Source organism: Phasianus colchicus, chromosome 9 (assembly GCF_987193195.1).
Source record: "Phasianus colchicus chromosome 9, bPhaCol1.hap1.1, whole genome shotgun sequence".
Taxonomy (NCBI): domain Eukaryota; kingdom Metazoa; phylum Chordata; class Aves; order Galliformes; family Phasianidae; genus Phasianus; species Phasianus colchicus.
This window is the reverse complement of record NC_143444.1, coordinates 6,557,284-6,581,820: the sequence shown is the minus strand read 5'-3', so window position 1 is coordinate 6,581,820 and position 24,537 is coordinate 6,557,284. Positions and strand designations below refer to the sequence as shown.

Genomic DNA, 24,537 nt, shown 5'->3' with positions numbered 1-24,537 from the left:
GTATTTCCTAATATCCAGCCTGAATCTTCCCTGGCGCAGCTTGAAGCCATTCCCTCTAGTCCTATCACCAGTTACACAAGAGAAGAGGCCGACCCCCAGCTCACTACAGCCTCCCTTCAGGTAGTTATAGAGAGCAATAAGGTCTCCCCTGAGCCTCCTCTTCTCCAGACTGAACAATCCCAGCTCCCTCAGCCGCTCCTCATAAGGCCTGTGCTCCAGACCCCTCACCAGCTTTGTTGCCCTTCTTTGAACGCGCCCCAGGGCCTCAATGTCTTTCTTGCAGTGAGGGACCCAGAACTGGACACAGTACTCAAGGTGCGGCCTCACCAGAGCTGAGTACAGGGGAACAATTACTTCCCTACTCCTGCTGGTCACACTACTTCTGATACAAGCCAGGATGCCATTGGCCTTCTTGGCCACCCAGGCACGCTGCTGGCTCATGTTTAGCCAAGCATCAACCAGCGCCCCCAGGTCCATTTCCTCTACACAGTCTTCTAGCCACTCTGCCCCAAGCCTGTAGCGTTGCTTGGGGTTGCTGTGGCCAAACTGAAGGACCCGGCATTTGGTCTTATTAAACCTCATCCCATTGGCTTCAGCCCAGCTCTCCAGCCTGTCCAGATCCCTCTGTAAGGCCTCGCTACCCCCAGGCAGATCGACACTTCCAGCCAACTTGGTGTCATCTGCAAACTTACTGAGGGTGCACTCAATGCCCTCATCCAGGTCATCAATAAAGATACTGAAAAGGACAGGCCCCAGCACCAACCCCTGTGGAACACCACTCGTGACCGGTCGCCAGCTGGATTTAGCTCCATTGACCACCACTCTCTGGGCCCGGCGCTCCAGCCAGCTCCTTACCCAGCCAAGAGTGTACCTGTCCAAGCCACGGACTGCCACAGTGTCTACGGACTGTGCATCTCTCACAGCATTCTCCTGTTCCCTCAGCACTCTCGGGTGAATCTCATCCAGCCCCATGGACTTGTGACAGTCCAGTTGGAGTAGCAGATCTCTGACTGTTTCCTTCTGAATCGTGGGTGGTTTAGTCTGCTCCCCAGCCCATAATGACTTATTCAGGAAAAGCATTGCCTGAGCAGTATTGCCTTAGCCCTTCTTTTAGCACCTGGTGGTACAAGATAATGATTTATATTAAGTGAAACTTTGAAATTTCTGAATGTGAAGTTTTGCAAATAGTAGATGACTGTTGCAAGAAATAAATGCCCCAAGGATGAGAACAGGCTCTACAGGTAGAGGTAAGCACAAAAAGTGCAGCCCTGCTAAAGGAAGTTGCCAGTAATGCACTGAGAAAGGAGAATCCTGGAAGCTTTCTCTGAGCATTGCACAGTGGTGTGAGAGATTTGTTGAAAACTGGTTCTGTTGGATGGCTTGGTCTCGTTTTAAGTTAATGTGTGCAGAAGAGCAAGTTGGAGCTAGAAGGCTTGGATCACTCAACGAAGTTTCCTGTTGATGCAAGCACTGACAGCATGTTATTTCTTTCACATATTTCTTTCAATTTGTCTTAGAAACCAGCTGGGTTTCTTGCTTCACATTACTCAAAGTTGTTGGTGCTACAGTTAAATAGCAGTCAGCTGAGATTAGAGGTTGGTACTCATCGTTCCCTTCTAGTTTTAAAATTAACACCCCCGGTAAATCTGAGCATTGTCAGGAGTAGGACACCAGAGCTGTGCTAATCAAAGAACAATGGTGTTTATATTTTTAAACTGCCTTAACAAAGGAAAAGGATTTTCCCATATTCAAGTGCCTTATTCCTGAGGAAAACAGGATACAAGTGTACGGTGGAACCAAGAATTTGCCAAGGTAAAATACTCCCAAGTGATTCCATGCATCTACATCGTATTTCAGGCTGCAGTAATCAAAGGGTGACTAAAAAGTTGTGGAATCCTGGACTTTTAGCTATACTGTTGGTTAAAACTTGGTCCCGAGGCTGCCCTAATCTAGTTAACTGTGTCAGAGTGGTTTGATGACCCGCATGAACTGGCTCTGTCAATTCAGTTTCTGCTGCATGCATAGCAGTTGATACCAACTGGCGTGCTTTTGTGCCAGATGGTCCAAAAATTGGTGAACAAGTATTACAAATTTGCTTACCTCTGTCACATTTTCAGGAGGCAGAGCGGAGGCATAGTGCCAGAGCGATATGAATGTGACTTGGCAGTACTGTTGGTCCTGTTTTGTCTGCTAGCAGTTAGTTTGTCAGTGGAATTGTCATTTAGTTTTTATGCCTACTTAATTCAGTTAAAATATAAACCCATGCAATGCACTTCCCCGTCAGCAGCATCTCCTAAATGGCCCATAGCAAACAAACTGCTGTTTTCTTCTGCATAAGAAGTGAGCTTTCCACATTTGCTGATATTTGGAAATAGTTTTTCAGAAGTTACAGGCTTATGTAAGCAGATACACATAGACAGAACTATATGTGTGCCAAGGTGCAAGACTATTTTGCCTTCTATGCAGGCCTGTGCTTTGCACATACAGCTTTTCTTAAGTAAGTAGTTATCTTTGTAGTAGTAATAAAGTAGTAGCTATTGGCAAGAGGTTAGGTCATCAAACACTAAACTCTCTGTGAGAGTTTTTGAGGAATTAAAGCCAGAACAATAGCTATATTAGAGATGAATATATCCAAAAAATAACTAACTCAAATTGTAGCACTTTGCTTGCTTAAGTGATGTCACTCATTCCTATATGAAGTTCTTCTGTTAGCTTGTGGAGGAATGTTTGTTGTTTCTGGTGGTTTTTGGTTTTGTCCTTTCTCAAGTGTTTCAGTGGCATGGACTGAATGAATCACAGAATCATCTAGGTTGAAAAAGACCTTCGAGATCATCAAGTGTTGCATGCTTTTTAAGTCCAATCACCTGATGTATTGCAAGGTATGACTTAATGAAAATCTGACCTGGCTCTTTTTTTTTCTTTTTTTAAAGCTGTATCAGCTGGAGTAGTTACCACAAGAACCTGCTAGCCAGCAGCGACTATGAAGGCACAGTCATCCTGTGGGATGGGTTCACGGGACAAAGATCCAAAGTCTACCAGGTAACATGTAATCAGCAAGCAACACTTCTCTGCACTACAGACTGTGTCAAGGGAGCAGTGTTCAGATTGAGATGCTGCTTTTAGTCCAGCAGTAGGTGAAATAGATGCAGCTTCTGTTTGACAAATGTCTTATCCATGCAATGTTATTGAGCTGTAGTCCTCTGAGTGAGGCAGCTCTGTCTCGTCACAGTCATGAGGCAGTTGATGTTTTCTTGCCACCAGTCTTGCTGCTGCTTCTAGGTAGGTAGTTTGCACAGGGAGAAATGAGTTCCTGGAACTTATTTGTCTCATCCTCCTTTAGAAACCTTTGTCTGGCTCTCTCCATACCTGCTTCACGTCTGTCTTTGTCAAAAGCCTTTTGTGAAATCCTGCAGTGATTACTGTTACGGGTATTTGTAAAGCAGAAGAGCAAAATGCAGGCTTATGTAGCAAGCCTAGGTGAATGGAACAGTAGGCAGAAGGTTTCCCAGTACGGTCCTGTGCTCAGCAGAGCAGTGTGTGCATATGTGGACTGAGCTCAACAGTGAGACCTATTTTGTGATAACTTTGTGGTACTTTTCTTGCCATTTGAACACTGTGTTTTCATTGAATGGATCTGAGAGCTTTGCGGTCAGAACAAGGAGGTTGGAAGTAAAGGTGGCCTGGTGTTGTGAGGTTGGAAGTGCTGCAGCGTGGTGTGTAGGTAGAACACTGCATTGAAACTGGTCTGTGCAGGCAAGCCTTTGGTTCTTCTTTCTTGACAGTTCCACATAAGTTTTAATTCCTACTTAAAGCTTTGTTTACTTTTTTCATTGTTTTAGTCATTTACAGTGTTTGTTTTCATTAATCCTGTACATATGTCAATTAAAAAGAAAAGGTGCTGGACAAAATCTTGTGTGTTTTCCTCCCATATACGTTTTGCATTTCTTTGAGACTAAGTAATGAGCCTAGAGAGGACTCAGCTGTTGCTTGTGTTAAAACAAACTAATTTTGCTTCTTATCGGATCACTTGAATTTTTGATTTAGATTTACAAAAAGATAAAGGCACACACACTGACATCTGCCTCACGTGTATTAGAAATCCTTTAGTGACTTTGTCCTGGAGAGCTTTTCATGTTATCATCTTGTTTAAAGGCTTTAAACAAAGGGTTTGACCGAATTTCAGGTTTCATTCAGTGCGGTGCTTTTGATTCCACACGAGATGTCAGCATAACAAATACAGCCCTTCTGTGTTTTGTGTGCAGGCTTGAAAGTGTGTGTTTGAGTGGAGAAACACAGGATTAGACACCAGAAGTGCTGTTTAATAATTCAATATGAAGATGAGGGCTTTCTGATAGAAGATGGTCTAAGTGGCTTTAGACAGACATCTTAATCAGTATTGGGAGACAAAGCTGTATTTTGTTAGAATAATTAGCAGCACACATTGGAAAAACAGCCAAATGATACTGGAAAAATAGATCTTTAACATATATTTCTTGAAATCATAATTGCTTCAAATTTAAAAATCAAATTGAAAAAAAATCAGTTTTAGTTCTTAAAATTGCTCTTATGCTGCTGACTTCTTTCAAGCCATGTTTAGCATACTACAAGCATTAATCTGATTGGGAGAAAAGTTTTTGAGAAACCACCAGAAGGCCCAGGAACAGCCTGACAATTTATAACAAACAGCATGCATTTTTCTTTCACTGTTTGATCAGATTACAGCTCACTGCCTTGAAATATTTGCCTTCTTTCTCTAAACAGGAGCATGAGAAAAGGTGCTGGAGTGTTGACTTCAACTTGATGGACCCAAAGCTATTAGCTTCAGGCTCTGATGATGCAAAAGGTATTGTTTTTTTTTCTCCTGTCTCTCTGCAGAAGACTTACACTTTCTGCATTCCCTCTGAGGAACAGAAATGTGATAATTCAAGTAGCTGATTCCTCAGCTGCCTTCAGTTTTGTTGTTGGTGTGGTAACGTGTCAAGATACCACTGAACTGTTCAGAGCTTAGAGTGAGAGCCTTTTTTGGGATTAAGATTTCTTGGTGTGACGTTCAGTTTTGGGGTAACATACTCTCTAGCCAGCATCTTCCAGAGCACTGAAGAAAATCGGGCGTGTTTTAACATTAGTTAAGCTTGTTGAGTTAAAGCCTCGGGGCCTTTCAAAAGAACAGCATGTATTTATGTTTCAAAAAATTAGGTTGTCAGGCAAAAAGCAGACGCTGAACAGCAGCAGGCATTTTTACCTGTAGTTCTGAACATTAAATGAACATTAAATGTCCTGCACGACATTTCTCACAAGGTGCAGGGTGTTTTTTTCAGAGCTTAATGAGGTTGGGCAGTGGACTCAATGGGATCGTTGGGAGCAACTCTCAACTTTCCGTACTCAAAGATCCATTGGTCAAAGAGATTTTGGAGAACCCTTAAGGCAGCTCTTTCCCAACCTACCTGGTAGGTAAATGTTTCTCTTCTAAGAGACAGGAAGCATCCAAAGACTGAGGAATATGTAACACATGTAACATACTTCATCCCTAATGAAAAAGATTTTATCTGTAATGTGTTTACAATAACAACTTGCTTATCAAGCAAAAAGAGCTTTAGAGTTGTTTAATAATTTCCTTTTGTAGTCAATGGAGGTGAACTCTGCTAGATGGGCTAACAGAGCCCTGGTCAGAGCTGTTCATGATTTGCTTTGAAATGATAAATTTTGCACAGCAATTAAACCTTGAAAACCTCTAAAATGCTTTTAAATAGTTTCAAAAGAAAGCTGTATTAGTGTTTGTCAAATGCATTTAATGCTGTTCATGTCATTGGCGATTTCATTTAGAAAATGTAGCTTTAATGATTGTTTTGTATATAAGGTGCTTTTTAATATATATATTTTTTTACACTTTCCCCCTTATGGTTGATAGCCAAGAGTGTTTTATATGGGCCTAAATGCAGTGGGAACGTTCACCTTGTAAATTATCTGCCTTTCTATCACTTTGCTCCCCACTCATGCTGTGCATTTGAAGAAGCTTATCTACCAGGTTGACACGCATTTATTAGCATGCTAACAAGTTGTCCAGTTGTGGAAAGCCAGCTGCAAGCAGAGCTCTTGTCTCTAACTTGACAGTTCACTTCTTCAGTAATAGTTTTTAAGAGTGATGTTTACTTAGAAATTATTGTAATAAAGTCTGCAGATCCACATAAATGGCATTTCAATCCTGAAAGGTCTTTTGAAGGTATGTTGGTGAGGTTTTTTTAGTGAATAGAACTGGCCTGGAACATTTTATCTTCTACCTCCACCACAGTTTGCCTGTGATTTGCATACAAAACAAGCAAATAAATGGAGTCCTGTGTGAGTGTTAGAAATAAGCACCGCTTTTAAGTCTTTCAGGTACAGAGCAATAGTAGCAAACATCCAAATTGAGCTGTCATCGGTGTCCAACTTTCATTTCACATAAAAAGGGTTAAACTCGAGGAAAAGGTAACACCTATGAATTGTCTTCACTCATAAATTTGCATAACTTCTGTTTTTGTCTTTCTACTTACCTTAATGAGTGCTTAACAACGTTAAGCCAGCTCTGGATGTGCATTAAGGACATATTTGGCCAGGTGCAGCATCTGATGGCAAATACAAGAGCTGCATACTCTTCCTGGCCTCTTTTTCTTATCTGCTTTTGCGAGGCCACACTGGGCTTTCTAACAAGAAATTTCAGTGTTGATAGATATTGGTGTGACCAGAACAATTGAATCTAATCTCTCCATGTTTCTCTAGAAAGCATGGGTGTAAAATTTTTCTGTCAAGTGTTCAGGACAAGCCAGCAAAAAAGTGACAGCTTAGCCAGTTCTTCGTGCTTGCCTGTGTATCTGCCTGTCTCTTCTCAGTCTTTTCAAGTTGGAGGCTAATTTTTAAAGCGCTCTGTATCCTCAGTAGGTATGTATTGGGAAAAGAGATTTTAGATTAATAATCCTGTCGTTGGTGCTTCACAACGTTGGTGCTGCCAGGGCTCAGACGCAGCAAAGAGGTGGCTAATGAATGAAGTGTCACAAAGGATAAAATGCTTCTGATACAATAAGAAACAACATCCTCGGGTCTTGGGTCCTGCAGCAACTTCTTCATTAGATGAACATAATCCAGGATGCTTATTTGTGGGAGATCTTTGTACTTTAATAGTAGGTAATGAGGGCGTAAAAGCATTAATGTACTTGAAATAGCTACCGTGTGCATGAAAGCACCATTTTGTCTATGGTTGTCATTCACTTCCCTCTTAAAGGGGCAAAGGTAGTTGAGTATGTCTATAAGAGACCCAAAGGTGCATTCCACCTAGATGGCAGTCAGCAAAATTAGTGTTTACTTGTGGTACAAGCAGCCTAGGGAAACTGCATGGCCTTAATTTCAGCTCTTCTATTCGCATAATAATGGCAGGAGCTACGATTCTCATGTAAGTAGGAAAAGGTGAAGTTCTGCTCTTTGAGCAGAGAGAATTTAATTTTTGACAGCATACAGTCGATATTGAAGTGCTGGGTAGTGGTGGAGCTAGTGCAGACTTGCAGCTCTTCCTTAACCCAGCATTGCTATGAGTTCTGGGCTGAGAATGTAGTTTAATGGCCGGAGTGAAATTAGTAAATGAGATAGTGAGAGCAAAATATTACCTGTTGCCATGCAGGGAGAATTTAAATCTTCACTGAGGCACTTCTGGAGCAATCAAGTCTGTATTCCCTGTTCTGATCTTTTTGAAGCTTTCTGATGCTTGCAGAGATGCTAGCAATACTGACTAATTAAAGCCAACTCTCCTTCTATAGTTTATGTCCTTTCTTAGCTGAAGTCCCTTCACTATTTCCAGCTCAAAATGGAGAGCTGGAGCAGAATCAGCTGTGAGGGTTCTGAGCTGTGGTGAAAGGTTACTTTTCATTGCCTCGTGGCACTGGGGGAAAGCAAGCATTTGTTTTATTACATACAAGAGAAAATTATTTCCTTTGTAAGTGAGGCAGTGGATGCCAATCCTGCAGCTGTTTTTCATAGTACCTGTGATGGGGCAACATAGATTCACTGAGTTGGCCTTGTGGAAGTTGTACTGACAACTGCAGGTCGGAGCATGTTTCAGCTGTGGTGAGGATATCAGAGGTTTATTTGGTGCTTCATTTTTAATGACAGTTAGCTCCTTCAGCTTCTACTGACTCTCACTGGAGTTTTAGGTGTTTACAGCTCTTCAAATATCAGGCTGAACTTTCAGCTTGTTCGTTTTCCTGGCTAATAGCAGTTCAATAACTTCCTGAAGCTTTGAGGGCCATTGTATTCAACTGGGAGTGCCTCAAAAGGTCAAGATGATGCTGATAGGTAAAGTGGCAACCCAGATACCTGACTGACAGTCTTAAACTTTCTGCGTGCAAGGAGTCATTGCCTGGTAACAATCAGGAGTTTATATCATGCTCCTGACCTTACCATCAGTGTGCTGATTTCATACATCAGCCCCTTCGGCTATTGCAGTGCAGGCTTCCACCTCCTTTATTAGTTAGTGTTTGGTCTACAGAAGATTGATTTATAAATTTGGTCCTGAATAAAAAGAATCTTAAAAAGACTTAAGCATTTGAAATGGAGAAGGCTGCTCCAGAGCATCTTCTTTCTTGTGTGCTGAGGAGTGGACACTTGGCCACTTAGAACTGTACATGTCATTAGCAGCAATACCAGGAAACGTGTTTTGAGAACATGTGTTGTAGAACTAGCCAATCTCAGGTGGTTGTTTGCCTCATTCAAACAATTCTAAGTGATAAAGACATCTGTGTATTGTATAATTACTGCCTCGACCTCAGAGCTGAAAGCTACGGTAAATAAACTCTTATGAATTATGCTTTATTAAACTGTCAGTTCTTTATGAAAAAATAATGGACAGTTGCAGGTAGAACTTGACAAGTTTCATTATGTGTTGTTACACGTTGCATATATCCTTTTTTATGGCACTGACTAAGATATAATTGGAGCCTACCCTATCCCTCAGCAGCCAGATCACAGAAATTGCTACAGACTCTAATCTGCATCTGTCAGTTGTAACGAATATTATGATGGCTTTGAGCACACAGGTTGACTCTTCTCTAGATAAACGGCTATGCAATGTGACCTGAAGACTTGAACGAAAAAAACTGAAGCTGAGACGTAGCCCTCATGTAACTTCTGCATCAAAACTGAGACCAAATGGCTGTTTAGTAGAGATGGTTTCAAGAAGGAACTAGGCTACTTTGGGCACTGCTTTAAATGTCAGTCGAAACTGGAAGGCTTCAAGATGAGTCTGTTTGCTTTATTCCTAGATTTGGGAACAACATTGCTCTAAATTGTGAGAACACTTAACTTCTCTGCATACCTCAAGTTTAAGCAGTGTCTGCCAACAGTGTCCTCTACAATGACAGCATTATTTGCTTCCTATACTGTCACATCCATAAATGTGATGTCCTCTATAGCCACTGCAACTTAGGGTGTATATATCTTGGTGTCAGTTCATTAAAGCAAAACACAAGTGTTATATTACAGTGCAAAATTATCTTTCCTAGCTTTGTGCTTCTCTTCTGTCCTCCAGTGAGAAACACAGTGGAGGAGGTATATCTTCCAGTCTGATTTGGGGAAAAAAGAGCATCTTAAGCCATGTTTACAAGGTCATTTGTTTTATTTACAAACGTGGCTAAATGTTTAAGGTGAATATTATAGCTCAGATAAATAAGGGTAGATTTACTTCTGAAAACCAATAACAGTGTGGGTGCTGTTTTCATTGAATTTTACGTAATGGCTTTATGTAAATCTGGTATGCATCACTGTTTGTGTTTTTGTTGTCTTCATGCTGCCTTGTAATGGTTTCTGGCAGCTGTCCGATGCCAGCATAGTGCTGTGTTTGAAAATGATGTGTTGGTGTGCTCTGAGCAGTTGTGTATTTCCTCTATTCCTGAAGCCGTTCTCCAAGGTATGTTCAGACATTGCCAGCTTTTCGTTAATAGCAATACTATTAACAGGTAGGAACGTTGGAAAGAAGCTGCCAACGTTCCTTCTTTTCCTTGACTTGACACCCCCAATAATCCACACTGAAGCCTTGCTTTTCCTGCAGAGCTCCAGGGAATGAATGACCAGGAGAAAGTACAGAGGAACGCTCTGCAAGCGTAAGGGACTCACCATGAGACTTCTTATTTCACTGATTTATTGACTACCGTGAGAAACAAGATTCCTACACTTCTTTGCCATTTTTACTCACTCCTTCACCTCCAAAGCAAGCCTTCTACCAAAAGATGGTAGAGATGGCCACAGATAACCCAACCATAATAAGCCCAACCAGTATTGGAGCTGTTACAGGGTTTGAGCCTTTGTGCATCTCCTATATGCTCAGCTTCTTGGCTTTAGCTTGCTCTGCCTCAGAACACAGTATGTGATGCTCAAGTACAGCACAACTTGCTGTAGACTTAAATCAACCATGCTGACGCTTGTACGCTGCCTGCAGGGCATCTGTACCTTTGCCATTGGTGTACATTTTCCAACTGTCTTCAACTCCACCAAAAGCAGCGTGGTCATCAGTCAGTGAGTGAGGTGACTGTCCCTTCTATTCTGCCCTGTTCCATCTGTAGTACTGTGTCCAGGCCTGTATCCAGCTCAAGAAGGTTGCAGAGCTCTTGGAGCAAGACCAGAGAGGGACCACAGAGATGCTCAGAGGGCTGGAGCACCTTTCCTATGGAAAACGGTTGAGGGAGTTGGGCTTGTTTAGCTTGGAGAATAGAAGGCTCCAGGGTGACCTCATTGTGGCCTTACAGTACATAAAGAGGGGTCACTGGAAAGCTAGGCAGGGACTTTTTATAAAAGCATGTAGGAATTAGGCAGTGGTTAATGGGCTTTAAACTAAAAGAGGGCAGGTGGAGGTTAGATACAAGGAAGAAATTCTTCACAGGGTGGTGGTGGGGTGCTGGTACAGGCTGCCCAGAGAAGCTGCGGGTGCCCTATTGCTGGAGGTGCTCCAGGTTGGGATGGACGGGGCCCTGGGCAACCTGATCTGATGGGCGACAGCCCTACCCACAACAGTGGCATTGGAACTGGAGGATCCTTAAGATCCCTTCAAACTCAAACCATTCTGTGATTCTATCTTAAGAGTAAGACCGACCACGTGGGGAACACCTGTCATTTCATCTTGAAGGTTAAACGATGCTTGAAGTTTTTGTGGAGAGTGGAGAAAGCTAAATTTTGAAAAGCCACTGGTGTTTTCTGTTGATCTTCCTGTGAAGCACTGTAGTACTTTTGGGAAGAGCTTGTTCTGTACAACGTAGTTTAATCAGCGTTCACACAGCAGTGTTGAGAAACAGTAGAGTTCTTTGTACCGAGGAAATATATCATCATAGGAAGCTAGCATACTGATTTCTTTTCTGTCCGTGCCAGTTTCTTGAGAATAAAACAAGTTGTTCTTACTCGCTTGTGTTTAAGCATACAATTAGGTGCATTTATTAAGTGCAAAGCAGTTCTGCCTTGGAGCATGGAGTTCTGTACATCTCAGCAAGGGAACAAAGAACAAAAGGGGTATAAACATTCCTGCTCATGGTTATATGGATCTGCAGTCCAGTGATCTTAAATGTTGAGATTATAACATAACAGTGAGTCATCTGTTCGCACCCATCACTGTGTGGGACGTGTACCTTCAGCATCTCCTGAGTGTATGGGGATGAGTAGAGTGTTGATGTACCTGGGGAGGTTAGCAGGCTCAGTAGCCAACAGTTAGAATCTGACCGTTTCTAATTGTTAACATCTTGGCAAATGAGGTTGTTCATAATCTTAATAATGAATGAGATTTTAAACCTTTCAGATGAAGCTGGGTGTTTTTGCTTACTAACTTCTTTTTCTGTTTCTCTAGTGAAGCTGTGGTCTACCAATTTGGACAACTCCGTAGCAAGCATCGAAGCCAAGGCAAACGTGTGTTGTGTCAAATTCAGCCCCTCTTCTAGATACCACCTAGCCTTTGGCTGTGCAGGTAGGTGAAAGGATCTTTGAGCAAAGAAATATTGTTTCTTCTTTCCTTTAAGCTGCTTCTTTCTCAAGGTTGGCTGCTGTTCTTAGCAGTGTAGTATCTTTGCAGTTAAAATCCCTCTGAGTAAGGCTTTTCAAATGTGCAGCCACCCAGAAGGCATCATGATACCCGAGCATCAACTCCTTCCTGCAGCTTGACTTTTTAATTTGCCTGTGTATCAGAGAAAAAAGCTCATGAAAGTGAGAGGCACAATGTGTTTATTGAGATAGCTAAGGCAACCAAGCAAATCTTAGCTTTGTGAGTCTTGAAGCAAGGTTAACGTGTTAACATGGTGATAGTTGTTCTTTCAAATTTACAGCATTGCTTATAAATAGTAGAAAACCATACTGGGAGTTTCAACTGGTTTTACCTGAGGCGTGCTGTAGAACAGTGGCTGTGCATGTTTCCTATTGCTGCAGCTATGATCCCTGTGCATGGGCTGATGTTTTCCTAGATTAAGTAAAGCATCTCTGTTAATGGTTTTGGGGATTTCTTGATGTCACCGGGAAAGGCACAATGCGACTTCTATTCACTTGGATTAAATAGGTTTTGGTGTTTGTACAAAGTCTTGAAAGCAGAGTGGGTATCACTTCAGGAGGAAACTGCATTGCTATGCATGCAGCAATTGAAACTTAGAGGTACCTATAAATGTTTAACCAACTCTGCATTTCCTTTTCCTCAGGGAGTTTTAATGTGCTTGTAACTAGATGTTCTGATGACACTTGCTATCTCTGGACTTTGGGAGATATGTTGATCGCATTCTTGCAGCAGCTAGTTTGCCATTTTCTTTAGACATTCCAATTTCCAGACTGGTTCTACTTAGAATTGACTCTTAGGAGGAAAAAATACATTTGCATTTTGATACACTGCAAAAAATGGATTCAAGTTGGAGTGTAAAATATTGACTTGCTTGACAGGCATCTTGCTGAAGGTTAGTGAATTACATGCAAGAATAGAATTGAATTACAATACCTACTAGCAGCATTTGAATGAAAGGGGCTATCTGTGAAAGGCTCTAGGGAACAATGAGAGCACTAGCTCCAAATGGATCAGCTACTGATTAAAATAGATATGTAACAGCACCATGAAGCAGAATTCTTCCTGATAAATCAGTGGCTGGGATTCTTTTCCACCTGAAAGGCAGAGGAGAGAATAAGGCACAGATAAATCTACGGAGGTTTTTGGAGCTGTAGGGGCACACGGGATGAAAACAAATTGTGTGTCTGCATCTATCAGACCACACTCATACCAAACTAAAACCACACTTGTCTTCAGCAAGTTAGGTGGGGAAAGAGGCATTAGTGGACATTAGGGGTTAACTGGAAGCTTCGTAAGACTACGTGTGCTTTTTTGAGATTGAGATAGCTGAGGATAAAACAGTATTTGTAGTAGGGAAGAGCGCATAGGAGGAAGGCAGAAGATGATTTTTGTAAAAAGCAAAAGCATCTTTACCATCAATTACCAAGCATCTTCTTGGTGCTTGGTAATTAAGTCTAAATAAAAAGTAAAACGGATATTTAATGGTGGTTGCGGGAGCAATTATGTGGGCTAATTGTACTGATGGGAATGATTTCCCACAAAAGAATTTTAATTGATCTTTCAGCAATAAATACAAGTGAAAAAATGCCATATGAAATTAACCAAAAAAGAGGGATCTTAAAAGCTGGTTTTATTTCTAAAATTAAAAATTCAGAGCAGAGAAATTAGTTTATTTTACTCTTTAGTGAGTATGAAAGTAGGCACTCTCCTGTTTAATGTGTTATGACAGAAGCAGTTTTTTCTTCTCCATCGATTTCAGCTGATCTTGTTTACTAATTTCACCGAGTCTATGGTAAAAAAAAAAAAAAAGTGTAACTTGTGAATAGTGTGTTTGTCACGTGGGCTATAAAATTAATAAAGGAAGAGAAAAGCTGGTTTCCTTAAGCAGTGTTGAAAAAGAAAAGGCATGGGGATGTGGAGGTTCCTGTCTGCCATCACAGGAACAAAGGTGAGCAGTATAAAACATTCACTCACTAAGGAGTAGAATGGGCAGTTTTAGGAAGTGGGCTTGTCTCTGTGTTGACTTGCTTAGATGCTCAGAGGAGTTTCAGTTATGATAATTTATGTCAACTACATTTCCAGTGATTGATCCAATGATAAAGGAGCCCTGATTTCCTGACATTGCACATGCAACAGAATTGGGTGCAGTGTTTAAGAAGTGCTGCTCCTGTATGTGCTTCATAGTGCTGGTTTGGTGGAGCTTGATGCTATATTTGTGTGTCTGCATGTGTGCATATATCCTTACAGCTTAAAGCTTGAGGAGAGAAGCAATTGATGAAATGGTTGGTGGAGAAAGTACCTAATGTTTGAAATATAAAAGGATGATGTAGATTGGTTTAATTATTAGATTACTATATACACCTTCCATTCCCCCTTTCTCCATATATGGGATAGGTTGCAATTTGCCTTGCTTAAGTACTGCAATTTTAACTACAAGTCTGGGTCTTCACTGCTAATCTTTGGGTTGTCACACATTTTCTTTTCCCAATTATTATTTCCCTTTATTTTCTCTTGAGGCTCGATCTTCAACCCTCCCTACAGCTGAAATCCTTTTTAGTAAGGCCTTGTTCTTCTGCATCTTGATGAATGAAATGTTTTCCTCTACCTTTGCCAAGAGCATTGTGTCCACGTGCGTCCATCTATTCAGAATGCCTCTTTGAAGTAGTTTTTCCTCATCAGGTACTTCAGACAGATCAGCATCTCCTTGAATCTCTGTGCTGGTCCCCGCTTTGTGCTCTCTGCAAAAAACAGAATAGCTATCTTAAGATCCTCTCTGCCTTATCTCCTATTTATGTATCCCTTCTCATTTGTTAGTAAAATGTTGACTCTTTGCTTACCTTTACCAGTGATGCTAGGGGTAAAATATTCAGAGAGAGATTCACTTTGTAATTGCACGCTTTCTTCAATTTTTGAAACATCTCCCTTCCTATTTCTCTACAATTTCTGAATGCTTGCTAATTTTCATGGTACAAATGATGTGAGCTGAGACAGCAGCCTGTGCACATTGTCATCCATTTCCCCGTGCTGAGTTCTTCAGAAGATCCCTGCCCTTTATTGGCAGCAGGAGAAGTTTCAGCCTTGAACATCGTCGTCTGAGAAGGGCTTGGATTGGAATTTATTGTATATGTGGATTTCTTCTGTGCTTCAGTTTACCCACAAGTAACTGGGAATAGTGGTAGTGCAAGCAGTAGCTGTGATGTTGGATTGGATGTAGCTGTGCTCAAGCGTTCGTGCTTTATCTCCTTATGAAGTGTCCTCCCTTAGAGTGGCTTGGCTTTGAGCAGATGCTGCAGAAAACTGCTTTAGTTGCTATTACAGAAGCAGATCCCAGGATTCCCATTTCATATGGATGATAAATGTTTTTTTTCTGGACTCTTTACTCCGAAAGCTTTCAGATGACCAAAAGATCATTTATGTGGCTTAAAACAAAACAAACAAGCAATAAACTGGAAGTAGAGTCTAAAATAGAGGAATAGGTGTTTGGTTTAGGAAATAATTGTCTTAAAATTTGTCAGGCCTTTCAGGTGAGAAGAAAGCTATCACATCAGACTGCAACCTGGTAAAATCCACTGCAGTGGAGAGGGCACATAAAGAAGAAAAGATCCCTTTTGTCTTTTACTTTGATAAAACATTCTATTTGCACACTTACTAAGTTGAAACATTGTGTAGTATAAACTGTAATCACTGATGAATATAAAATGGGGTAATTTTGTGGTCTTTTCCTCTTTTTAAAAATAGATGGGTCTTTATCCTGAAATTAGCCATATAAATCATAGCCAAAGTTGTTATTGTTCTGCTTCAGCAGTAGCACTGATATCCTCAACCTATATATTTTCGAGCAGTACTGTTTTCTTGCTTTTAGGGGAAGAAAAAGTAAAAACGGGCTGCAAATGCATACAGTTGGCAGCTTGAAAGTCCAAGTTATGCAGTCTGGGTGAGATCAGCTTGTCTACTATCTCCAGTGAGCTAAGCACAGCTATTGATAGCAGCAATGCTTTATTCCCAGCATGCTGTAATACCGTCAGCAGCTACTGCTGACCTTTTATTTCCCATATATTATGGGGAGATCGGATCATCAAAACTTCGAATTCCTGAGTTCTTGCACTAGATTCATCATCTTCTTTCATGTGGTTTTTCTCCATGCAGGACCCATAAATTTGGCAGGTTGAGAGGGGCTCCTCAGTGCTGCACAGCTGCAAGGCAGACTACCTGCTTCCCAGGAGTCGTACAAACAAGTGGAAGCAGCTGATGAGCATATGTAGACAGAAGTGCAGTGGCACATCTGCATCATGTTCAGAGCTTAACGTTTTGGTGGGTTAGTTTCAACCTCAGTCAGATCTCACTGCGTTGTCACAAACTGTTGACAGCATGGATTCAGGTGAACTGACCCAGAAAAGCAGAGGGCAGCACTCATTGTGTTGGCATTAATGCTTACATACAACTACAGCCTCAGAGGTTGAGGTTGTCTAGGTTGGGAGACTCTCTTCCCTACACTCAGGCTTCTCCACTTATTCCTGTCCACGTATTCCTTGCCCATTCTGTCTCTTTTCCTTATTCCCTTCTCTACTTGTACAACGCTGCTGAGCAAGAGCACTTCCCAAGAAACTGCTTGTCCTTCCCAGATGACTTTGCCCTTGCCCAGCAGGTTTTGCATGCTGTTTAAAAATCTTTTTCTTGCACCATCTTCAGCATTACAGAATGGCATCACGCTCTGGCTTTGAATGCCGTAGCCTTTCGTTCCTTGTTGAAAGGCCACAAAACTAATGATTCTGATTCACAGCATACAACTTGAAAAAGGACTCCTGTTGCTATGTCAACAGCTTTGTTTTGATTTTTTCCAACTGTATGCCCACCTCTTAAATTCTCTGCACAGCCGTTAAGCACTTAGAGTTCAAGATCACGTGTGGTTTTTTTAGTCAGCATCATTCAATTTTGCTAATGTACCTGATGCCTAAGCAGGACTGCCTTGAAGACCATCTTTGTCCAGTGAAATATTGATTTTCTTGCTGCGCTAACTGGAGGAGTGATTTCTCTTTTCCAAATATCTTTCTGTAGAGCCAGCCTTTCATGCTGCCTGAGATCTGGGTGACTTGCCTGCCTTGTCGCTCATCTCAGAACAATGATGTGATATTAATGACCAAGAAGGCAGCGTGCCTTTTTGGAAGAGAATTAATGTTTTCCAGCTGAAAGCAAGGTCTTACCTTAATAGATTCTCCTGGGAAAGTACTTTGCTCTACTGAAAGCCAGCAATGACTCAGAAAGGATCTATCCGTGTGAAAATGTGATATGTTTAGGGTGGAGTTAAGCAACTTCTTTGAGCTTAAGCTACAAGATTGCCTTTAGCTTGTGAATTGAGCTCAGTACTCAAAGGCATAGGCTAAAGTTAGGCATTTCTTTGAAGCATGCAGATGAAGTTCAGAGCAACACTCTGAATTCAGCCTTTATGGAACTGATGCAGCGTGCAGCAGTCCAGGACTTGCCTGTAAATTCTGTTGAGCTGGACCTGGAGGGTATCTTACCTTTTTATGAGTATTCAGTGAGTTTCCTCTAGTCCATAATCTCTGAGGCTCTTGGCAGGGAAAGATGGAGCAAGGCCATGCTTTTTCAAACATGTGCTTGACATCGTATGGCTTAAACTAAACTAATTCCAGAAACCATGGCACGTGTTTCATTTGTTGCAGCCTAGGAAAGCATCTGCAGCCCTACTTTAGTCTTCTAAGGGTACTTTGAAAGAAGGAATCTGTGATACAGTCTCCCATAGCATCCTTGTTATGAAACTCAGACAGATGGGACAAATGAGTGGGTGGTGAGGTGCACTGAGCACTGGCTGACTGGCAGAACTCAGAGGGTGGTCATCAGTGGCATGGAGACTGGCTGGAGGTGGAACTAGCAGTGTTCCCCAGAGGTCAGTGCTGGCTTTGGTCTTGTTCAGTATCTTCATCAGAGATCTGGTTGAAAGAATAGAGTCCATCCTCAGCAAATTTGCTGAGAGGATTGGCTGATACATCTGAAGGCTGTGCTGCCATTCAACAAGACCTGGGCAGACTGGTGAGTTGGGCAGGGAGAAACCTGGGCAAGGTTTAACAAGAGCAAGTGTAGAATCTTGCACCTTAGTGGATGAATAACTGCATGCATCAGTGCAGGTTAGGGAATGACCTGCTGGAGAGGAGCTCTGTGGAGAAGAACCTGGAACAGCAGGTTGGCCATGAGCCAGCAGTGTGTATTTGTGGCCAAGAAGGCCAATGGGATTCTAGGGTGTATTAAAAATACTGTGGCCATCAGATTGATGGAGGTGATCCTCCCCCCCCCTACTCTGCCTTGGTGAGATCACGTTTAGACTGTGTCCTGTTCTGGGCTCCCCAGTTCAAAAAAGACATGTATCTCCTAGAAAGGAGTCCAGTGGAGGGGCACAAAGATGATGAAGGGCCTAGAGCATCTCTCATGTGATGAAAGGCTGAGCAACCTGGGGAAAAGAAGACTGAGAGGGGATCTGATCAGTGTTGATAAATATCTAAAGGGACGTGGGAGGCAAATGGATGAGGCCAGGCTCTTCTCAGTGATGTGTAGTGGCAGTACAAGGAGCAATGGCCTAAAATTTGAATGCAGGAAGTTCTGTCCTGACATGTGAAAGAACTCCTGTACAGTCAGGCTGATGGAGCACTGGGGCAGATTGCACATAGAGGTTGTGGAGTCTCTTTCTATGGAGATATTGAAGGCCTGGCTGGATGCCTACCTGTGAGATCTGTTGTAGCATACCTGTTTTAGCAGGGGGGTTGGACTCAATGATCTCTTTTGGTCCTTTCCAGCTCCTGTGATTCTGTGGTTTTGGCCAGTGGTAGTAATCATATGTCTGTACTGACAGTACTTATTCTGGGGGAAGCACTGAGCTTAGTAAGATTGTTTAGTTTAGAACACTGTCTTAAAGGTTTGATTTAAAAGTGATCCCTCTTCATAAATGCTGGAATGTAATATAAAGTGAAGTATCAGACTGTGCCTTCTGTCCTGATGCCTGGCCAAAGACTGTCTTTCTGGCTCAGATTTCAGACATTTATGGTAGATCTGCACCTGTTCAGAACTGAGAAATGGAGGAACTGCAGCCACACCGTGTTACTTAAGCCAATGCTGTATGTAAACTGACCTGCCTGTGTGGGACCAACAGAGAGATGCCAGGTTACCCAGGCACTGTGCTGTGCCTTCAGATCAGACTGGGACAAAAAAAAAAATTCACAGACATGCGGGAGATGTTATATGTACAAATTTCAGGACTTAAAAGCTTATTTAACTTTATTTACACAGAAAAAGTCATCTCAAATTCACTGGGTAAAGCACTTGAAATACATAGCAAATAGCACTATAGAGACCTCTGGGAGGTGCCAAACTATCCAAGAGATCGTCACACTTCAGTGACAAGTGAACGAATAAAATGAACTTGAGAAGCTCCATTTGATTTTCTGGAGAAAAGGATAAATCTGACGTTAGCAGAAACGAGCTCGCTAATTGTTTGCTTAAATATTCTTTTCCTCAACATTTTGTCTTATAACTGGTGCAGAAGTCATTTAGTCAACACTACGAACTTCAAATTAAAATTGAAATAAGCCTTGAAATTGAAGAATAGAATAGGCAGCTCTGAGATTCATCTTTTGCTCCAAATGCCAAACTGCTCTTGCAAGGACTTTTTGCTGTATTCCTAAGAGTTGAAACCGCTTCAACGTCAGTTTCCAAAGCTGCAGTTTTTTCTGATTGTTCAAGGTAATGGAATTACTGATTAGAATGACATCTTCTCTAGTCCCTCACTGTTTTACCTCCTTTTCAAACTGCTTACAGGCTTTTATTTGGGTACAGTGTGCATTTAGACTTAACAAAGAGTACTTTTTCCATACAAACTGGTGAAAATTGTCATGTTGCTTAGGAAAAAAAATGTGCAACCTGGAAATGCAGTGTGGTCTGCTTACTATAAGGCTCCGTTTCATAGTAGCTGAACATCTGAAGATTGCACATGTTTTGTAAGAGGAGAGTTTCAAAATGCTTGGGCTGGATGGAAAGGAGCTTGTCTAATGGAGGAACTGTTAGCTGCTTGCATCTCAAGCTGGTGATAAAAGGAAAGGCTGTAGATGTATGTACAAATCCAGATATCCTTCCCATGGGTCATTTCATTGCCTAGCTAGATAATAGATTGCCTCTTTTCCATGTTGGATACCTATGTATCATCGTGTACTTTTGCCATACTTATTTCCTCATCTGCATTATCTACCGTATCTTCAGGATTTTGATTGAAGCACTCCTATCTGAAGCTTGAGTGTTAGTGATTGTGACAATATCTTTAATAGTCATCATCTCTTCCAACAAGTCTGGACTATACTTTGGCCATTTAGGTGATGAGTCAAATCACCACTTCCCAAACCTAGTAGGAGCAGGCTTATATCTCCTCAGGCTAGTCAGGCACCATATAGTGCTGGGCCCACATCAGGTTTGATTGAGCATTTGACAAACCTATATCCTTAGTTGTGCATTGTAATGCCTATTGCAGCAGCCTGCTCTTTTCCTAGAGCCAGTTTGGTTGCTGTGAAGCTTGTTTGGTTTGGTTGTTTGGTTCTTGTGTGATATTTGCTGATGCAACAGAAACCCTAACGCTGTTGCTCCACAAACATACTCATAAAATCTTAGGGAGGATGTTCCTTTTCATATCTATCTTTCATAAGTCTCAGGCCCTTACCTGCATGAACTTCTTGTCTTGGAGCTTGTGGTCTCTGTGAGCCTGACTATGACCTCCACCACTGCTCTATGGCTTGCAGTGCTTTGAGGCAATCAGTAACGAGACCTTTGGTTTGCAGTAAGCAAAGTTGTGTGCAGCAAATATCATGAATCCGGAGAGATCTGCTCAGCAAATGAGGTGGTACTGATGGCTGTGATGGATGTAGCCAGCAGTCTTTATACAAATTAGACTTCTGGTGCTCCTGAGACAGTTCAGATCTTCGGACATGTATCTAAATGTTAGTGTGGGTTGGGGCACTTACTATTGAATGATTTCTCTTCACATATTCTAGGTGTCATAAGAGTCATTTATGGACGTTGAAGTATGAACGTTAGTGAATATAGTCATACATGCTCATTGTCAAGAAGAGTTGGATTAAGAGTCTGAACAGTAGCTTTTCTGCTGCTCTGCTATTGTCTTCATTAGTTTTGTAACATTGATACATCTGCCTTATCTGTACTGAATCTTTTGGGTTTTTTTCCAGCAATCTGATAGATGAAAAACTTTGAATTGCACACATCCCTTGCTCCTATGAGAAATCTCTGCAGTTCTTTAAAGCCATAAAGGTCAAAGTTTCAAAGGAGTTCAAGAGAAATCTGGTTTGCTCCCCTTCCCACCTCAGCTCTTTTTCTCAACAGATTAAGATCTCTAATGCTTTATGTCTCCTTCTTCTCTCCTTAATATGAGACAAGTTACTTAGTGGAGGCTTTATGGGCTGCTGTGTCAAAAGCTTTAGACGAGTCAATAAAAAATGTCCCTGGTGCATAACGACCATTATCCATACCCTGGCAAATGTCATCTGCAACTTCAAGCCATAGGGAATCCGTTGAATACAAAGGTTAAAAACCCTGTTGGCAGATCCCATCAAGGCTGCTGTTCCCTTTTTCTGTTCAGCAGAGGGAGATATAGATCTTCAGTGAAGTGCTAGTGTTGATATATATTAAAATATATATATATATATGCATTTGTTGCTAGAGATTACAATCACTGGCTGAAGCAGGATATCACCTTCCCTGCAGAGCTCTGTGAGAATACATCAGATGCTAACCTGTAGCCCACTGCTGTCACCTCCCTGAGCCTTTCCTTGGAAGAGTGCTTATGGAGCTGTTGGTTTTGCCAGGCATGAGACTGAATCTACCAGTTGTGCTCCATACGACTGCAGCTCCCTTGAATTCAGTTTGCATGGGGTGAGCCTTTCCCATATTGCTTTCTGCCCTGTAGAAGACTGCTAGACGTTTCCTTCTTCTCAGAGCTGCATTCTGCCTTTGTTTACGTGGAGATCTGGACTGGATTTGTGTGTTGGATTCTTTAAATATGATGGGCAGTGGCCTCCAACAGTAGTCTTTATTACAGCATGAGAAAATGAGATTGAGTTGTCAGAATGCAGTCATCCCCAAATACCTATGTGCCTTCCTCTGCTTTAGAAACTCCCCGTTAACAGCCCTACTAACATCACTCTGGCTTACTTAACAGATACATTTCAGATTTTGCCACCAGCAAAATAAATCATAGAGACCTTGCTTACTGTTGCGTAGTCCTGCAAGCCAGGATGTAAGGGAAGAGAGCATCAGGGAGTTTGAACCCACAGGGAAAAATCTATTGAGTGCTTTTCCAACCCTGGGCCCTTGGTGGGTGGCTGTTAGATGCTTGTGATGTGTATGAGCTCCCTGGGAGTGCTGTACAGAGGTGTTTGAGACCACTTGTCTAGACAGAACTTTGAGAGCAAACATGAATGAAGCACTGCATCCCAAATCACGTTGGGTGCACAGATGAAATACAAAATAAGGATGTTGTTCCAGTTGGCTGCTGCAGAGCAAGGCATCACCTTGAATACATTGCTGAGATTCCCCCTCAGGATAAAAGAAAACGGGTATCCAGGAAAACTGTTCTTTTCTTTTAAAAAGAAGAGGTAAAGCAAATGCTTCAAATGGGTAGTTTTGTCTTAGTTACATAAACAGAGTACTTGTAACTTCTGCAACAGAACGTTGTGAATATGAAGCTATACCTAGCAAACATTGTAATTGTGCATGTAACACTGATGTACTGGGATAGAATTTTCTTTGTTTGCGAGTTCTTTTGAAGGGAAGCTATGGACAGGAAAAATAAGTATCAGTTATCACAGCCTGTGCTGTGATGATCTTCCAGCAGGGAAATGCTGGGATGAAATGGTTTTATCTCTGTTCTCTCCTTGCCATGTGATTTGTCATGCTGCAGGTGCCGAACGCTGCATTCTTCAGCAAAATGCTCTGGATTGTTTTGTCTGCCAAAGGCTCTTTGCTTCAAACTGTATCAACCCCATGTTTAATCTCTTCGCTTACAGTAAAGGAAATAGTTTGTAAAGAGGGCACTGGTGTCAACTCACTGCTGTTGATATTGTCTGATTTCTTCAGAAAATTCTTGTGTTAATTTTTGTTGCAGGGCTTTGTTTTCTTGAATTCAAGTCCGCTTTGTTTCCCGTGCTTCATGCGTTGCTGTCTTCTCTCTTTTTCCCAAAGCATCTATTTTCTTTATGTAGTAGAAACTATCATGTTGTCTTTTCTCCCTGCAATGGCTTGTGATAGACCAAAGCCTGTGCTGATCCTAGTCCATTCTGGTTTTATTCTATAGAGTGAAATCAATCTTTTGTAGAGCTTCTTTGGCTGGAAGGCTCCCTTACCATTCTTTCTTGAAAGCTCAAACTACATCCATCCTTTCTGTTGCTATAGCAAAGACCCTTTTTTTTTTTTTCCATACTCTCTTATACCATGGAAAAGACCAGTCTTCACATGCTTTAGTGCATTGGATTGTTCCCAGAGCTGGAGCACTCAACCTTCTATGTCTCCAGCCTTCTCTCTGTAGTGAAACCCACATACGGATGCTCAAAATCCAGTCTACCTCCCTGTTGTAGGGGAAGGTAACTTTCCATCTGGATATTTTTTCTGAGCCACCTCATTCCCTTAAAGACCTCAAAGTGCTGTTGTTGGTGTTACAGACTCTGCAGAAGTTAAAGTTCTGTAGTTCTTCATTTTCCTTTTTTCTTTTTAACTAGTAAGAATAAAATTAATTACATGTGAACAAAGGTTGCATGGCAGCACCTCGCGCCACCTCCAGTATGTGGGAGTAAGTAGATAAAACATGAAAGATCTAAGAAGTCAGAATAATAATAACAAACAGTTTAAGTGAATTTGGATATAAAAAAACCTCAAAATTCTCCCTTATCCTTTGACATAAGAGTTCTTTTCAAGGCAGCCAAGATGATGGAAGAGTTTGCAGATTCACTATCTTTGAGATGCCCAGAGCTGAACTGAGTGGGACTGTGGGCACAGCTATTGGACCTGACCTGAAACCGACTTAGCAGGAGGTTCTCCTCGGAGCAAAAAGTAGAATCAATTGGAAGGAACCTCTGGAATCCATTCTGCATTATTCTGTGACTTGGAGAGCCCTCGAGCAAAATAAATAAATAAAAAACAGATTTAAACAGAAGTTGCTTTCTGCATAAGTATATAAAGATTAAGGTTCTGTTTTGACTTCATAATTAAATTTGAGTTGTTTTTTTGATCAGCCTTTGAAGAAATCCCTGCTTTTTGGGGATGCTCTGTTTCCTGGTGTGGAGGCAGGTAGAAGATCTGCTGAGGAGGTTCCACTTTCTTCTTAATAGCTTTCAAGTTACTCTGTATGTGTAGCTTGTTAGATGGCTTTGAGGTCAAGTGAAGCACTGAGGCTTTTGTAAATCTCCTCTCAAATTAAAGGAAATCTATTTTAAAGT

The 24,537-nt window shown here is 41.6% G+C and overlaps 1 protein-coding gene across 3 annotated transcripts in view; it reads left to right on the top strand.

Annotated features, from left to right (window-relative positions):
• The window catches only part of COP1 (COP1 E3 ubiquitin ligase), a 129,398-nt gene that overhangs the window by 62,657 nt on the left and 42,204 nt on the right, over positions 1-24,537 (top strand). For all 3 annotated transcript variants that reach the window (XR_016469075.1, XM_090145965.1, XM_090145964.1), the window contains exons 13-15: positions 2,931-3,039; positions 4,762-4,843; positions 11,849-11,965. Coding sequence is in view for 2 of the 3 variants with exons in the window: in XM_090145965.1 (XP_090002091.1) it covers positions 2,931-3,039; positions 4,762-4,843; positions 11,849-11,965 (308 nt within the window). In the remaining variant the exon portion in view is untranslated. The remainder of the gene's footprint in view (positions 1-2,930; positions 3,040-4,761; positions 4,844-11,848; positions 11,966-24,537) is intronic.